The sequence below is a fragment of the Natrix helvetica genome, assembly GCF_964273705.1.
Source record: "Natrix helvetica genome assembly, chromosome: Z".
Classification (NCBI taxonomy): Eukaryota; Metazoa; Chordata; class Lepidosauria; order Squamata; family Natricidae; genus Natrix; species Natrix helvetica.
Genome location: NC_138554.1, coordinates 27552946 through 27571143, shown reverse-complemented (window position 1 = coordinate 27571143; position 18198 = coordinate 27552946). Strand labels below are relative to the sequence as shown.

General features: G+C 45.9%; 1 protein-coding gene across 1 annotated transcript in view; it reads right to left on the bottom strand.

Annotated features, from left to right (window-relative positions):
* Window positions 1–15909, bottom strand: part of LOC309401355 (uncharacterized protein) — a 91544-nt gene extending 75635 nt beyond the window's left edge. Inside the window, exon 1 of the mRNA XM_081970425.1 lies at window positions 15849–15909. Within this exon, the coding sequence (XP_081826551.1) occupies window positions 15849–15903 (55 nt within the window). The 5' untranslated portion in view covers window positions 15904–15909. The remainder of the gene's footprint in view (window positions 1–15848) is intronic.
* Window positions 15910–18198: the final 2289 nt, after the last annotated feature.

The window sequence follows — 18198 nt, the reverse complement described above, 5'->3', positions numbered from 1 at the left end:
AATTCCACGGAGAAAGCTTTTTCTGCACACTGGAGGAGGTGTGGTTGGAGGGGGTGGGCCTTGATGTCGCACAATGACATGACATGCAATCTTGGGGCTCCAGGATTGCTGTCAATATCTCTGTTGCTGGACGATCCTTTTGGATCTAAACCGTTCTAAAAGAACGGTAATACTGAAGGGCATGTCCTGCTGATCTCAGGGGCATCGCAAAGCCCCTGATTGATCCAGGAAAAAGCTCTTTTTGCTGGCTACAAGAGAAGCAGCCAATATGGTTACAGAAGGATGGGACAAGCCCCTGAAACGGAAGCAGCACAGGAGAGACAGTGTGTCGAAATGGCGAGAAAAATCTTTATTATTAGAGAAGAGAAAACCCAAAAGACTCAGAGTTAAAATAAAATTGAAGACAGAAGGAAACAAGCGGCGAATTTACCCTGGTTTAAAACTATCATGTTATCTTTTTCACTTTAATTTTGTTTATTTTTTATGGATGGACTTTTTACAAATGCCTCTTACTTTTAAACTGGACTGGTCTTTTTTTCCCCTTCTTCCTCTATACATTTCCCATTTTTTGTGTTTGTGGATTAAAAGCCTCTTTCTTCACAAGGCTCAGCCGGATCGTAATCTTTAAACAATTTTTTTTCTTTTTCTCTTTCGGGAGAAAAATCCTTTCCAGAGTTCGGAGTTTAGAAAAGATAGCCAAAAAACAGAGGGAAAAGATGTAATACTGCCATCTAGTGGCTAAAAGCTTGGCAACATCTGATATTACAAAGCTATCGGCTTGGTTTACTGAAAGGGTCAGCGGAAAAAACTTCACTGAATTTGTTTGGAAACCTAGCAAAAGCCTTGGATGTTTTAGTAGCAATGTCCATAACTTGGAAAAATGGCACTGTGAAGGTTCCAAGAGTTGCCCTAATTAATTTGTGAGCCCCGGGATCAAATTCAAAGTAAAACCATTCGTTTATTAGGACTAACATCTTGGCACAGACTACTGTGTAGCTGAAACTAAATCACATTTAATGGCATCTGACCTTTACCCCTGTGCCCCCTCCCCTCTGGCTGAAGTCATCAATCACATTCTCCAACAGGACATTATGGCAGGGTTCTGGACATGCGCATTCACATCCCAGTACAGAAATATGAGACTTTTACTCTGGCTAAAAGTATGCATGGAATTTCCCTCCTCTTCTCAAGGTGATAGTAGTCATGGAAATGCCTTAGGCGTTGATATCCGGCTCCCCTCACTTCCTGAAAGTGACCTGTATAAAACAAAGCAATTTGAGTACAGGTGTATAACTTAGGGATGTGTCCCTCCCCCAGGCTTGCTTGGATTTTCTGCATGGAATTTTGCTATAAGGCGATCAGCCTGGATATTTCTACTTTTCACCCAAGATGCATCTGATAAGGGGTAGCCCTTCCACTTGATTAAGTATTGGAGTTCTCTCCTGTGCCACCTTGAATCAAGGATATGCTGAACTTCATAATGGGTTTGGCCCCCTATGACCATAGGGCCCGGGGGCTCCCAGGGTAGTGGTCTCAGAGTGGATCCAATCACGGGTTTTAAGAGGCTGCTATGGAATGCTGGGTGTATCTTCCCCAACAATCAAAGCAGTTTCAATTGCACTGTGACTGGGTTGATGATCTTTAATATAGGGAATGGTCCCATAAACTTTGGCCCCAGTTTCTTGCTAGGCAATTTTAATCTCAAATATTTTGTGGAGAGATAAACCTTCTCTCCCACCCGGAATGGCCGTTGCGGAGCCCGGTGTTTGTCTGCCTGTTTCTTATATATTATATTCTTATATATAATGGCATCCACTATGTGCTCCCGTTCACATTTATACTGAGGCATGCGGGAGAGGGTGTCAGCTAGAAAGTTCCTCCCGCCTGGAATGTGCTTTAAGACAAAATCAAAACGGTTGAAGTATTGAGCCCATCAGACTTGTTTGGGTGATAGTTTTCATGGGGTCCTAAGCGCCTCCAGATTTTTGTAGTCAGTCCAGACTTAGAACGGTTTCTGGCTCCTTTCCAACAGGTGTCTCCAGGTTAGCAGTGCCCACTTCACTGCAAAAGCCTCATTTTCCCATGCGGCCCATCGTCTCTCTGTGTCTGTGAGCTTGCGGGAGGTGTAGGTGCAGGGTTGTAAGCTTCCTTGGTTGTTTCTTTGGAGTAGCACTGCTCCCACTGCCACATCACTGGTGTCTGCCTGGATCACGAAAGGTTGCTCGGGGTCAGGATGCTTCAGCACTGACTCCTTTGCAAACATTTCTTTTAGTGTCTCGAACACCTCTTGGCAGGTTAGGTCCCATGGTAGGGGTTGTCCCGGATGATCGTTCCTGGGCTCCCTGTCTTCAGGATGTCTGTCAGGGGTTTGGCAATCTTCACAAAGGAGGGGATGAATTGCCTGTAGAAGTTTACGAACCCTAGGAAGCTTTGTAGCTGTCTGTGGGTGCGAGCAGGATTCCAGCTTAGGACGGCTTGCACTTTCGCTGGTCCATCTCTATTTCCTCATTTGACACTCGGTAACCCAGGTAGTCTAACCGTGCACAGTGGAATTCACATTTTGATACCTTGACATACAGGTTGGCTGCCAGAAGTTTCTCCAGTACTTGGCAGACCAGGGGTACATGGTCGTCCATGGTCGCCGTGTAGATAAGGATGTCATCTAGGTAGACAAGGACCCCCTTGTAGAGGTGCTCATGCAACACCTCATTTATTAACTGCATGAATACCGCTGGGGCCCCCTGCAATCCAAAAGGCATCATTTTGAATTGAAAGCTCCCTAGGGGGCAGTTGAATGCTGTTTTCCACTCATCTCCCTCTCTGATTCGTACTTGGTAGTATGCTTCTCTGAATCTAGTTTGGTGAAGACTTTTCCCTTGGCCAGATGAGATAGCATATCCTTCATGAGGGGGAGAGGGTATAGGTTGTGTATGCACACCCCATTTATCCCTTGAAAGTCCACACACAGCCTCATGGTGCCATCTTTTTTTTTTTCTTTAAAGAGGACTAGTGCTGCGACCCATGACCTGGCTGGCTTAATGAACCCCCTTGCTAGGTTTTTGTCTATGTATTTGTGCATCTCTTGCATTTCCCGGGGCGTCATGGCATACAGTTTGGGCTTGGGTAGTTTTGCCCCGGGGATGATTTTGATGGCACAGTCTGTCTCCCAGTGGGGAGGCAGAACATTGCACTCGGCCTCGCTGAATACTTCCATGAGGTCCTGATATTCTATCAGAATCAGTTCGGCCTCTGGGGTTTTGTCAGATGTGGTTGCCAGTTGTTCTTGTGGGCTTTCTTGGGGGGTTTCCAGCATGGGTGGTGTTTCTGCTTGCTGGTGTGGGAGGGGTTGGGGGGCCCTTGATATCCTAAGTCTTTGGGTACCCCCTTGCCACCAAATGGTCGGTCCCCACTTGTCTAGCCAGGAAAGTCCCAGTATGACTGCGTCTGTCATTTTGGGGGCTATTATGAATCGAATTACTTCCCCGTGATCCGTTAGTTCTAGCCTCACTGGTTCAGTTAGGTAGGTGGCATAGGCTCCTCCCATTAGGGACCCGTCAACCTGCTTGAACCGGATCGGGTGGGCCAGTCTTTTTGCTCTGATCCCCAAGCTCAAGCTCAACCCCTCCAAGACTGAGTGGCTGTGGCTACCGGCACCTCGGTTCAGCCAGCTGATTCCATCACTGGCCATAGGGGGCGAACAATTGCCCCCTGTGGAACGGGCGCGCAATTTGGGCGTCCTCCTAGACGCCCGGCTGTCAATGGATGATCATGTGGCAGCCGTGGCAAGGGGGGCGTTCCACCAGGTTCGCCTGGTGCGCCAATTGCGCCCCCTTCTGGACCGTGATGCCCTACGCACAGTCACTCACGCGCTGGTGACGTCTTGCCTGGACTACTGTAACGCTCTCTACATGGGGCTTCCCTTGGGACGCGCCCGAAGACTGCAGCTAGTCCAGAACGCAGCCGCGCGGGTAGTCATGGGGAGTATTAGGTACTCCCACGTAACACCTCTCCTGCGCGAGCTGCACTGGCTATCTGTGGTCTTTCGGGTGCGTTTGAAGGTTCTGATCACCATTTTTAAAGCGCTCCATGGCATAGGGCCTAGTTACCTGGGGGATCGCATCCTCCCACATACATCCCTGCGGCCAATCCGCTCTCACAGGGAGGGCCTTCTCCTGGTGCCGTCCACGAGGCAATGCCAACGGGCGACACCGAGGAGTAGGGCCTTCTCTGTGATGGGCCCAACCCTCTGGAACGACCTCCCCCCCGACATTAGAACCACTACTGACCTCCGCTCCTTCCGACAGAAACTGAAGACACACCTGTTCCGACTGGCTGGTTTGGCATAATTTATAACGTCTACCTCCTGGCATACACATTCTTACTGGTTTTTAGAGGGATATTGTTTTAAATTTAATCTGATATTTTAAACTTTTGTATTGATTTATTTATTAGCAGTACAGTTTGGCATATTTTATCCTCCTCATATATATATACATGTATTTCTGTAGTTATTTCTATGTTTTAATCTGTTGTATTTTAATACGGACTGTACACCGCCCTGAGTCCCTTTCGGGAGAGGGGGCGGTATATAAACGCTAATAATAATAGTTTCAGGACTGTGGTTAGGTTGATCAAGCACCTTGTGCAGCCTGAGTCTATAAGGGCTTGGAAATCCCCCTGGTTTCCTGTTTTGGGGGCTGTGAGGTGTATTGGAAAAAGGAAAGGGTGAATTGATTCACTCACCATTGGGTCATTTTCTCCCTCATCCTCGTTGTCATATGATTTGGGAGACTGGTTGTCACTGCCTGGGGTTCCATCACTTTTGCCTGAGGGGAAAGGGGACTTTGCAGCCTGGAGGGCTTTCCCGGATGTGTTAGTGGTCCATTTGGACCATCGTTCTGGTCGTGCCCTGGGCGGTGAGTCTGGCCTTGGTTTTGTGGCTGGGGTTGGGCATGCAGCTGCCATGTGGCCCATCCCCCCCACATCTGTAGCATTTCAGCGGACTTTGAGGGAGGGCTGGTCTCAGAGCCTGCTGTGGTGCTGTGGTTCCCTGCCGGCTGGGTGGTTTCAGGTCAGGTTGACCTCTCTCTTATGTGTCCGGTTGCTTTGTCATGTCGTTGGTGTGCAGCCCGCTGTTGACTTTTGTTGCTACTCGGAACCACTCAGAGAGTTGATTTGGGATGTTGCAGTATGCTGTTACCTGGGCAATTTGCTTGTCCAGGCTTGTTCTGAAAAAATGCACCAGCAGCTGCTCTGGTAAAGGGGGTAGCCTTCCTATGACCCTCCTAAATTCATGGATGTGTTCTTTAATGGGGCGGCCCCTCTGCTTTAGGTTGCTGAGTTCCTCTTCTGCAAAAGGGTCCTCCTCCTCCACCTCCTCAAACCTGGCCTCTAGCAGTTGCAGGAAGTCATCTATGTCTTGCAGCTGGGGGGCTCTCCTCTTGTGGAGGGCTGCTAGCCATTCCCTTGCTTCTCCCTCTAGACCCTCTGCGATGGCATTCACCATGGCTCTGGCGGATGGGTAGAGGTGCCCATAGCATCCTAGGTGGATATCAGCTGAATCAAGGAATAGGGCTAGTTGGTCTGAGTCTCTGTCAAACTTTCCCCTGAATTGGGGTTGGTCATCCAGCCCTAATCCCCCAGCCTCCTGTTGGCCTTGGTATGCTTGCGCCTGATATGGCTGGTTATCTCTTTCATCCCTAGCTTGGAAAGAGGGAGGGGGTGGCCTGCTCTTGGCAGCCTGCCTGCTGCGTGGGAGAGGCATTGGTTGCCATTCTGGTCTCTTTCTCCTTCCATTGGGATGGGGTGGGGGGCTGCGCTCCAGTCTGCATCTCTTCCCTTCAACAAGATCAGATGTCCCTCCCCTCACTTCCTCCCTCTGTTGCTCTTTTGCACTCCCTCGGGATTCCATCTGGGGCTTTGGACTAGGGCAAGGGAATATCTTCTCTTGCTTCTGTTTCTGAGTTTTGCCGCATACCTCCAGCTGCAATCAGGCTTTCTTCCGATAATTCACCTTCTGCCATGGTTACCTGATTTTCCCTCCAAGCACTCCAAATATTTGGGAGTGACTGGAGAGCCCAGGATTCAGGAAGCCTGGAGATCTCGATAGATTTTTAAAACTGAGTTTCAGCTATCTGTGAAGGTTCCAAGAGTTGCCCTAATTAATTTACGAGCCCCAGGACGAAATTCAAAGTAAAACCATTTGTTTATTAGGACTAACATCTTGGCATGGACTTCTGTGTATCTGAAACTAAATCACACTTAATAGCGTCTGACCTGTGCCTCCTCCCCTCTGGCTGAGGTCATCAATCACATTCGCCAACAGGACATTATGGCAGGGTTCTGGACATGCACATTCACATCCAAGTACAGAAATATGAGACTTTTACTCTAGCCAAAAGTATGCATGGAATTTCCCTCCCCTTCTCAAGGTGATAGTAGTCATGGAACCTTCTTAGGCGTTGAGAGGCACTATATGAAGAAAAAAAGGAACTAACATTGCAAAAAATTATGTTAGAAATTCAAAAACTCTTAATAATTACAGAGAGAATTGAAAAGAGTCTTGAATTTATAGATCAAAATACAAAATATCAAAATACAGAAAGTACGGAGGGATGAATTGAGAATACTTATAAAACAACGATGAAATTTGAGGACAGAGTTCAAAAAATTACAGAGACATGTGAAGTGATAAGAAAATTGTTGACATTGACAGCAAATCGAGTCTGGAGGGAAATGATAAGTGTGGAATACAGAAATGAGAGATCGATGAACTGGAACTCTATCTCGGATGTCAAAAGATAGATGAAGATAGGGGAGAAAATTTGGCAGAAACAATGAGAGTAATTTCAGCAGAAGCACCAGTGATAACAGAAGTCAAGCAGAGGAAAGGAACAGATGGAGGGTTTCGAATTCTTTTAAGATAACCAATGAACAACAAGTTGTCAAGAGAAGTCCACATAAGACTTATCAAGAAAACACTTAGAATACAGATTCTACAAATGGCAAGAGATATTGGACTGCACTATTTCTGGAAGGATACAGGATGCTGAAATGAAATGTCACAATAAAATTTAGTTAAATGTAGTTAAACTTTGAGTATTATGTATAAGATAAAGTAATAATAGCTATAGTCAAATAAATGATCAATAATGATAATAAAGCATTTATATATACTAGATTGATAATATGAAATTTTATATAAACTGTGAGGATGATGGAGATGATGTTGAAAAGCCTTTTTATAAAAGATAAATAATTCTATATAGAATAGAATATAAAGATGTAATATCATTGGATGATTTCAGGATGATGTAATGAAATGCCATAATATAAATTGACTTCAAATTTAATATGCTTCATATAAAAAGGACATAATAATACATAGCTATGCTTAATGGAAGTTTAACAATTATAATAATTTGTATAAATGTATATTAATTGATGATACTAATACCATGTTTCCCCGAAAATAAGACAGGGTCTTATTTTATTTTGACCCACGAAATATGGCCTTGGTCTTATTATCGGGGGTGGGGGGTGGGAGTCTTATTTGTGTCGGCCGAGCAGCTGGCGGCACTGCTCTGATGTGTCCTGTCACTGCCCTGCATCGGGTTGGGCTTTCTTTGCGAGGGGGACAATCTGGGGAGTGAGAGAGTTAGGAAGCCTGGGTTGGCGTGGGGCAGTTTCTCCAGTGAAGCGTCTGATTCATCCCCAGGGTGAGCGTTTTGCCTCCTCTCTGCCCCGGCTTGGAAGCTGCAGAGGAAGCCTGCCATGCCCAGCAAGGGGGGGGGGGGGGAGAAGAGACGACAAGAGAAGCCACGTCTCGCTCCACACCTCTCACTTCTCCCCCACCCCACCTGCCACCCCTCTCGCTAAAGAGACGGTGGGAAGGGAAGCAGCCTGGATTCTGTTAGCATTGGGGCAGGGTGGGAGGAGTTGGGCTGCGAGACACGCGTCCTACCCAAGACTTGCAGCTCCGTTGTGTTTCTCACTGTTTTGTCCAGGGAAGCACCCTGTAAAAAAAAAAATCTTGCGAGTTCAACTTCACAAAGCCTCTTAATCCGCGGCTGCTGGCTCCCTCGATTTGTGTTTTTTATACACATACCGACATACCCACCCTTCCTGGGAATGCCATTTCCCACTACCAAGATTCCGTTTCCAAAGAAAGAAGAGCGCTGGGGCCACACTGGACATTCCCCCCTGCCCTGACTCCTATCAGCCTCAACTTTGCTCCTGAGACCCTATGGGCCACTTCTCTCCTTGAGCTCAGCTGAAGGAGGGGCTGAGGGCAAGGGCGAGATGAAGCTGATTGCTTCCCCTTTGCCTCCTCTCCCAAAAGCAGTCTTGGGCACAGCCACTTTTGCAGCAGGAGACTCAAGCCGGCCTTCCGAAGGGTACTGTAGCAGCCGCTATCCATAATTTTTTTACCCTTATTTTGTCCCGATCCACATGGCTCACTGGCCCATGTGGGTCAGGACAAAATAATGATAAAAAAATTGTGGATAACTGCTGCTACAGTACCCTTCGAAAGGCCGGTGCAAGGCGTGTGGGGTGTATCACTTGGCCTCCTGCTGCTTTTGTGGCCGTAATCGATGGCAAAAGCAGCCACACTTGCTGGAGGCCATGGCCTGAGCAGCACCCACAAATCAGCTGTTTTTTGAATGGCAGCCGGATCGGCTCAACTGATCCGATTAAGGATCCGAGAAGCGCTGAGGTGACCAGGGAAGGGAAGGGCTTCCTCCTGTACTTGCCATGGCACCCTTTCACTAGGGCTTATTTTTGGGGGAGGGTGTATATTTACACCCACCTCAAAAACCAGGCAAAAACCAGGCCTGGGCTTATTAGCAGGACATGTCGTATTTTCGGGGTAATGGAAAAAGCATGGAATTGAAAATTATTAGAGAATGTTATTAATGCTAAAATAATAGAATGATTTAGAATAGGATACAATTTTTTAATTATTGGATATATTGAAGATGATATAATGAATCATCTTAATATAAATGGATACATATTTAGAATGTTTAAAATGGTGAAACAATAGTGATAATTAAACAAATGAAGTACAATAATAATGTATACAAAGATATTTGATTGACAATAAGTGATTTTTGATGGAGCTCAAGTGATGACTACGGAAAGGACGGAGAAAGATTTTACAACCAATCTACACACTGTATGTAGTTGAAGAGGTTTTTTTATGTTATATGTTTTGCGTGTTTATGTTTGTTTGCAAATAACAATTTAATTTTTTTTAAAAAGATTAACAGAGTTTTAAGGTGCTTTGGAGAGCAGCTCGACTCCCTCTATCCACCTTCAAATCTTCAAAAAGCAGGACTGGCATTAAAGGCGTTATCACTGCCACTATCTCACCTGGTTCACTGATGAATGATGGGGTTGTGATTTAAGAATTGAAAGATATATTTAAATATATTTAGGAGTTGATTAAACCATCTAGCTTTGCATATTCCTCCTTTTCTGCCATTGTCTTTGATAGGTATCTAACCAATGATTGAGGGTTTCTTTTTTAACAGATGAGTTATTTTATAAGTTTAACTTTCTCTTAAAACCTGATACTGAAGTAATTGCTCCGTGGGATAAGAGTGGGAAACTTCATAAAACAGAAAATCTTATTTTCTTTTATTGGGCAAACCACCTCTCAATTAAATCACTCCCAAACCAATGTCAAAGAGATCTGGTGAACGTTTTTTCCATGAAATGCAGTAATAATGGCTTGTTGGGGAGAAGATAAGTCCAGCTAGGAGGATACCCCAAACTTGATGCTTAATGTACCAATGGATGATAAAGATAAAGTGCAATTTGCTAGTATCATGGTGGCAGCAAATTTTAAGCAGTTAGAGTTTTCCGTCAGCTCAAGAACTAGTGAAAAATGCTTTAACTTAGTCACGAGAAAGAGCCATTATTCTGACTTTTACTTGGCCCATGGAAACGCCAAAAAAAAAAGTGTAGTTCATTGTAACAGCTTATGCAAGGCTGGAACTGCTCCAGATGATGTTGCTGCAAGTAAGTTGTACAGCCAAGCCTCTCCATTATCACAACCCTCTTGTGTAATAAATACTGTTGTTCTTGAGTAACACAGAGGTAAGATTTTGGTTTTGCTGTATACTCTGGAACACCTTGAGAGATTGGATCGGGGGTGGCTTTAAAAGTGTTGGGAATGGTTTAAAGGCAAGTTTTCAGTTTGTAAGGTTTATGACAGTTTTGTTTCTTGTTGGTAAAGAATTACCGTAGGTGGTAAATTCCATTGTCCTTCCCTGACTAATTATTAAAATAAAATGGGCTGTCCCTGAAAGCTTGGAACAAACGTACAAAGGTGATTCAGGTTATTTTCAGTATTTATACAACTGAAGGTGGCATTCATAAAGATCCCACCTCCTGTTTTCCCCACAACAATTCCGTGCGATGGGATGGGCTGACCTAAAGTCACCCAGCTGACTTTTACATCTAAGAGAGGCTCCGGATCAATTACTCAATCACAGTCTCTGGGTTTCTAATTCATTAAACCAGAGGACCCCAACCAATGGTGAGATTCAACCAATGGTATAATAACCGGTTCGCTGAGCGCGCACTTTGTGTTTGTGTGCATCAAATGCGAGCTCCGCACACACGCAGTGCGTTTGAAAACACCTCTAAAACTTACCTTCTACTGCAGTCCCGGTGAGTAAAACAGCTGAGGCGCAGCAATCCACTCTGCTGCGTCTATCAGCTGGACTTCAAACAAAGGAAATATAGGACAGACTAGCGCAGCAATGGGTGGGCAGGGCCAACTGATCAGTGGAACGACTGGTTCGCCTGAACCGGTTCGAACCGGCTGAATTCCACCCCTGGCCCCAACCTTTTGGGAACCAGCAACTGGTTTCATGGAGAAAGGTTTTTCCACAGACTGGAGGCGGCATGGTTTTTGTGCTGCCTACATCCTGGATATGGGCCTTCAATTCTTTGTGTGGCCTGGTTGCTGGCATGCCATGGCCGAGTGCCACTCTACTAATTGGGGGTTGGGGATCCCTGAACTAGACACAGACTAGATGGGTTAACAACGGATACCATAATAAGGTGAAATTTACAAGGGAATTCCAGAAGGGGAAGATGGAAAGATGGAAAGAATTTTCCACAAATATGGATGTGGAAAAATTCCAGAATCTGAAATTGAGCTACACTACAACTGAGAAATAAATAATTGTCTTGAAAATTATGGGACGGCAGAAAAACAGAATAAGAAAGTTGGAAGGGACTTTGGAATTCTTCTAGTCCAACTCCTGCTCAAGCAGGAAACCCTATATCAGCGATGGCGAACCTTTTTTTGGCTCACGTGCCAAAAGTGGGGGGAGCGCAGGGGGGTAGTGTGTGGGTGTGCCGCTCCCATAATGAAATGTGTGACACCCCCAGTGCGCATGTGCGCACTACAGGTGCTCCCCCCATTTTTTGCATGCTTTTTTAACCCTCCCCAGTCTCCAGAGGCTTTATAGGAACCTGGGGAGGGTGAAAACAGCCTCCCCTGCCCCCCCCCCCGGAAGCCTCTGGAGGCTTTAGGGACCTTCAAGATGCTTCCCTGAAGTCTCCGGAGCAGTCAAAACGACCCTCCAAGCAAACTGGAAGCCCGTTCCTGAACTTCCGGTTTGCCCGTAGGGCTGTTTTTTTGTGCTCTGGAGGCTTCAGGGAAGCTCATGAAGCCTCCAGAGGGCCTCTGGGGGATGGGTGGGAGGGATGGGGAGGCTCTTTTCGCCCTCCCTAGGCTCCTATAAAGGCTCTGGAGCCTGGGGAGGGCGAAAAATGGCTTTTAAAAAGAGTGAACTCAGATGGGCAGCGCGCACATGCACGCTGGCCAGCTGACAGGGCAGCGCCTCGCGTGCCCTGACAAATGGCTCCACGTGCCACCTGTGGCATGCTTGCCATAGGTTCGCCATCACTGCCCTTTATCATTTCACACAAATGGTTGTCCAATCTCTTCTTAAAAACTGCTAGTGTTGCCCCTGGCAAAGCTAGCAAAGATGTCTAAAAACATTTTCCACCAAATGTTGGAAAAGATACTGGGATGATATTATCATATGTGCTGGACTTGCCCAAAGGCAAAAGCTTTTTGGATGAAAATAGATACATGGTTAAGAAAAAATGACAAAGCAACATATAAATTTTAAGTCAGAAATATTTTTGTTAGGTATTTTACCAGAAAAATACAATAAAGGGAATGTATATTTAATATTACATGTTTTGACAGCAGTGAGAATTGAGGAAAATAATTAAAAAAATACTAGAGTATGCTGAAAAGCAAAAGTTAGAGTGTTTTAGACATTTTAGGGTATTTTAGTGATGCGATGCTCAGAGAAATATGGTATATTTCATGTAATCCTCCAGGGAAAAATTGAAGGCAAATGAGGTGCAGGCAGAAGAAAAACATCATGGCTTCAAAACCTAAAGGACTGGTTTGGACCAAGCTCGGCAACACTTTCTCGTGCAGCTGTTGACAAAAATAGGATTGCCAACATGGTAGCCAACGTCTGATGATGGATATGGCACAAGACAAAGAGTGTGTTGAAGCGCGCACTCAGCAAACCAGTTGTTAAACCGGTAGGATCCCACCCCTGGTTGGACTAGAAGAACTCCAAGGCCCCTTCCAACTCTGTTATTCTGTTATTATGACTACTTGTACATACTGTCAGCTCCATTTATTCCCATTTTTGTTTGATAGTTATAATAGAAGCTGTTATCCTATGCCAGGCATGTCCAAAGTCCGGTCCGCGGGCCATTTGCGGCCCGGGGGGCGGTTTAATACGGCCCTTTAACAGCCCTCCCTGCTCTGTGTAAATGCGGCCTGCAAGCAGAAGACTGTCTGCCACAGGAGGGAGGGCGGTGAGAGGGCCGCATCGGCTTAAGGCTTAAGTTGTCGGGATGCCAAACCCCAGAACCTCCCGGCCCCACCTCCCTTTCAAATTTATCTCCCACCACCTCTTTTTCTCGCGCGCGCTCACACTTCACCTCCGTCAAACAAAAGGTGCCAAGGCAATCCCTCCCAGATGAAATGATCCGTCCACGTGGCTGCCAGAGGACCAGACCTCCCAAGCTCCCTTTCTCAGCCCCGGGGATGCTCCTGTTGGGAGGGCCCTGAGCCCGGCTTTGCTGCGAGGAAAAGGGGAGGGGGGGTATTTCTGAAGGACTGGCGGGAGTATGAGTTCCGAAAGCCAACACCTCCTAAATCCGCGCTGGGGAGTCTTTTTGGGGCAGCAACTTTGGCAAATCTATATCCCTGCTGCTGTCGCCGGGGGCGGGAGCCTCGTTTCACCAGCCAAATGATATTTTCACGCAGAGCAAGAGGTGAGCACGTTCCTCCTCCTTCCCGTTCTCCCCACCCCCGCTGTTTCCGAGCCTGAAGGGAAGGGAAGCAGAAGGCTGGGATGTGGGGAGCTGGACAGGGGTAGGTAGGGCTCTGGCCTAGCAGAATTTGTGAAGTGGTGGAAGGGTGTGTTACCAGAGAGTCTGACCTTGTCAAAGCAAATAACACAGCTTCCACCTGCCAAGGTCAAACAAAAGCAGAATCATGCAGAATCATGCTTGCTAAATATGAACAAGGAGCAGCTCTCCAAAATGTGATTCCTGCCATATTACTCTCATAAACATATTTCCACAAGGGCCAGATTTTTACTCTGTCACTGCACCCTTCACCCTCCCCCTTCTGGCCAATTTTTTTTATTTAAAATACATTGTGAAAACTCAGCTGTCAGTTGATCTTAATGTTATGAAATGAAAAGTATGCCATTTGCAATTAACTTGGCATAAAATAATTCATTTGCATTTAATTGTAATTGTTCAAAGAATGTTCGGAAAAATGTTCGGCCCTCCAGCATGTTCACTTCATCCAATCTGGCCCTCTTTGAAAAAAGTTTGGACACCCCTGTCCTATGCATTCAGTGGACTATGCATCCACCTAGAATAATTGATGTTGTTTAGCCCGTTATTTCCCCATGTGGCTTGTGGACTGAACTATTGCCATACTGTACAGTTTCTCTGCTCACCTTGGATTGTGTGTCCAACTCTATCATTGTGTAGAAGTCAGCACCTACCGCCAAGAAGAATGAAATATTTTGGGAGATATTAAAAAGGCAGTATATTATATTTCCCTAAAGGAGAAATGGAGAAATATGCTCTTAAAGACAGAAATCAGACTCGGTCTTTCTTAATAGCCCCCAAGCAGAAATTGAGGAGGTCAGCTTTTAGAAATGCAGATTTGGTAATCCATTCAAGACATAATATTTTGAAACTCTTGCAACAAAGCTAACAAAGGTAGTGTGATAGTCATAGGATAAGAAGCAGCTGCTCACCGAAGATCCAACACAGGATGAAAGCCATAGTCACAATAGGAATTGCCCAACATTCTTTCAGAATCACAAGTCGCTTCATTGCATGACCCCCAGAGTAGTCCAAACTTCACCTGGGAGCTCAGATAAACAATAAACCAGAGGTTGAGTAGATTAGCTCAGACAAGGACCTAGGATTTGCATTTCCTCTTTTGCCTATAAAGCCAGTTATGACCCCTACATAACCCCTACATGACGCCATAGGAATCTGACAACAGCCAATAGAATATTAGAGGACATGTTCTGCACAGGAACAGAAAGCTCAAATAGAAAGCCCAAAGAAGGTGTAAAAGCCCACCCACTTTCAACGCCATTTTGTCAGCTGCCCAGAATCACATGTGGTTCTGCTTCATCAGTAAACCTTTATTTGCAATCAGCCTCCATATTTCCAGTGTCTTTCTCCCAGCTTGGAATTGAACCAGATGGATATTCCTTCCCATAATTAGCTTTCCCAATTAGGGCATCCTAGAAAGGTTTGGTTCCCAGAATTCTTCAGCCAGTCTGACCATTCTGAGAATTCTGGGAGTTAATTTTCTTGTAAGTGGGGTACATAGAATGAGGAAAGCTACTTCTCTGTATACTTGAGCCTTGTGTATAAAGGAAAGTTAACCCTCTTTCATGCAAACTAGTACAAGATTAAAATGAAATCTAGAGTACAATTTAAATTAGCATTTCTCAATCTCAATCTCAACTTCCAGAATTTCCTGCTGTCTTGGGAATTCTGGGAGACAAAGTCCTTACATCTTAAAATTGCTGAGGTAGAGGAACAAACCAAAATACAATGGAGTCCCATAGGTTGGATATCCTTCTTTGATACATGATACCTCCCAGAATAATTGTTGTGTAAACCTTAGATATGCCCCTTCCAGATACCAGGCAGGGAATTCTGGGAGCTGCAGTCACACATATAAAGGTCTCTGTTGTGGGATTCAAATAATTTAACAACCGGTTCGATAGAAATGATACCTATTTTTTTGCTGAGCTTGGTGGACCGACTTCAAAATGGCCAGATTAGTGTGCATTCATGTGCATCCAATCCCTTGTTTGCTGCAATCTAGCTTTGCAGCAAGCAAGGAGGTTGGGGGCACGTGAATGCACACTAGTGTGACATTTCAAAAAACCTGGCCCTTTCCCCACTCTTGGATTAGTGTATACTACCATGTTTCCATGAAAATGCAACCTGTCCTGAAACTAACGCCTTGCCACATTTTTCGTATGGGCAAAACTATAAGCCCACCCCCCAAAATAAGCCCCCTGTACAACTCCTCCCCCCTCCGGCCAGGCAAAGCACTGCTCACCGACCTAGAGGGTATCCCAAAGGGACCAAGCCACATGGCGCTCTGCGAGCCCCCCAACTCCCGCAGCTTGGCACGTTCTGGATACCCCCTAGGTCAGTGCATGGAGCTCTGCCCGGGTGGAGAGGGGGGTTGCGCGAGCGCCTGTTCTGCCCCCAGCAAACATGCCTCCCAGCCTCACCATGCCCTGGCCCAGCTCTCCCTGCAGGCCAGGGCGCTGCTGCCATTGCCACCATACTCCAAGCATAACTTCTTCTCCGGCTTCCAAACTCCAAAACTTGGCTGCTGAGTCTTCCAGCAGCGGCCGCTCTAGGAGTGCGCTCTATGGTTGTGGGCTGGCTGCTGGAAGACTCTCTGTCCAAAAGACTCTTTGTCTAGCAGCTGACCCACAACCATAGAGCGCACTACTAGAGCAGCCACTGCTGAAAGACTCGGCAGCCAGGTTTTGGAGTTTGGAAGCCGGAGAAGAAGTTATGCTTGGAGCGCGGCAGTGGCGGCGGCGCCCTGGCCCTGCAGGGAGAGCTGGGCCAGGGCATGGTGAGGCTGGGAGGCATGCTTGCTGGGGGCAGAACAGGCGCTCGCGCAACTCCCCTCTCCAGTTGGGCAGAGCTCCATGCACTGACCTAGGGGGTATCCCGAATGTGCCAAGCTGCGGGAGCTGGGGAGCGGACAGATAGCTACGTGGCTTGGCGCCTTAGGGATACCTCCTAGGTCAGCGAATGGTGCTCTGCCCGGCTGGAGAGGGGGTTTGCCAGGAGGTTCCTCTTGAGCATAGTCACCTCATGGCTGCTTTGCCCCTGAGGCTGTGCCCGGCTCTTCGGGAGCCAGTTCGCAAGGGAGCAGCTGCCCGGCAACCCCAAAACAATAAGCCCTCCCCCTATAATAAGCCCAATGCCATATTTCGTGGGGCAAAAGAAAATAAGACCCTGTTTTATTTTCTGGGAAACACAGTATTTTGAGTCTTAATTAAAAAAATTTAAATATGATTATTTCTGATACTTACACTTACTTAGACACTGCAGTTAGGGTTTTGGAATTAAGTCTGGAGAGATTAAGTCAGAGAAAGGAGCTGTTGCATTGAAAATGAGTGAACTAAACTCTCAACACACCCTGCGTCTACATCGCAACTGGGAGGAAGAGGAATCCCTTCTTAGTGAAAAACGATGGGTGCATAGAAATAAATAAGAAAAAAAAACCAAGCTTGAAAAATCAAATTTGAAAAAAAGCTCGCTTCGCCAGTTTTAAACATGCAATTCAGTGCCGTGCCCCCCCCCCCCCAAAATGTTCTAAAGTCATAAAGTGGGCTGTACCACCTCCAAATGGAGCAAAATTGTAATGTCATTTACTTCTTCTCCACAATATTAAAAACTCCATTTGGGAAATCAGCACGAAAAGAAGCAAAGGGGTTGGATTCAAACTCTTTTGTCCCCCACCTGGCTCTGCTGTTTTTTCTACTTGTAGATAAAAAAAGTTATTTAGAGAAGCAATCAAGAAAGCGGACCCTTACCTATCTTCTGAAATTGAACAGTCCATTTTGCTAGCGGAGGTCTTGTGATCTTTTGTGTGTGTGTAACTCTGTAAACAAGCAGGAGTAGCAGCTGGTAAATGCTATCGCATCTGTATAAAATGCATGTCTGAGCTGCAGTTACAAAAGCAAGATTAAAGAGCTGAGTTATTACAGCTTGAATTAAAATTAAGATTTTTTTTGAGACGCCAGACTAACGTGCCTCCAACATGCAAAGCCAGATTGCAGCAAGCAAGGGATTGCAGGCATATGAATGCACACTAGTCTGGCCATTTCGGAGCCCGTTTGCCAAAATCAACAAAAAAATTAGGTGTCGGTTCTCCCAAACCAATGCGAACCTGATGAATCCCACCACTGGAAGGGCACCGTGTTCAGGAAGGCTGCCTTGAACAAAGTATGATGAGAATGTTTGAAATGATTTAAGGCCAGTCCTTGTCTTCCCCTATCTGGTAGAATACTAAACCTATTGATTCCATTTCACAAACATTCCCTTGTAATTAAGTCAGGGGTGAAATTCAATTTTTTTAATTACCAGTTCTGTGGGCGTGGCAAGAAGGATACTGCAAAATCTCCACTCCCACCACACTCCTGGGGGAAGGATATTGCAGAATCTCTATTCTTATCCCACTCTGGGGCCAGCCAGAGGTGGTATTTGCCAGTTCTCCGAACTACTCAAAATTTCTACCAGTTCTCCAGAACCTGTCAGAACCTGCTGAATTTCACCCCTGAATTAAGTGTAGTAACAACATATATAATGTTGAAAGGCCTGTGGAGTTCACACTTGTTGCTTACTGGTTTGTTTTATTGGACATAGGTAAAAGGATAATTATTTTTTTATTGTGGATTTTATGAAAGGTACAGAGGTGAACTTGCCTTGGGAGTGGAAGGTCAGGCCATTGCCTCAAATAATCAAGCACAAAGTTCATCTACTACTTCTCCTTCAGCCATTCTGAAAAAGCTTCTTATTTTCTATGGTACATTTCATCCTCTATCACTTGTTCAACCA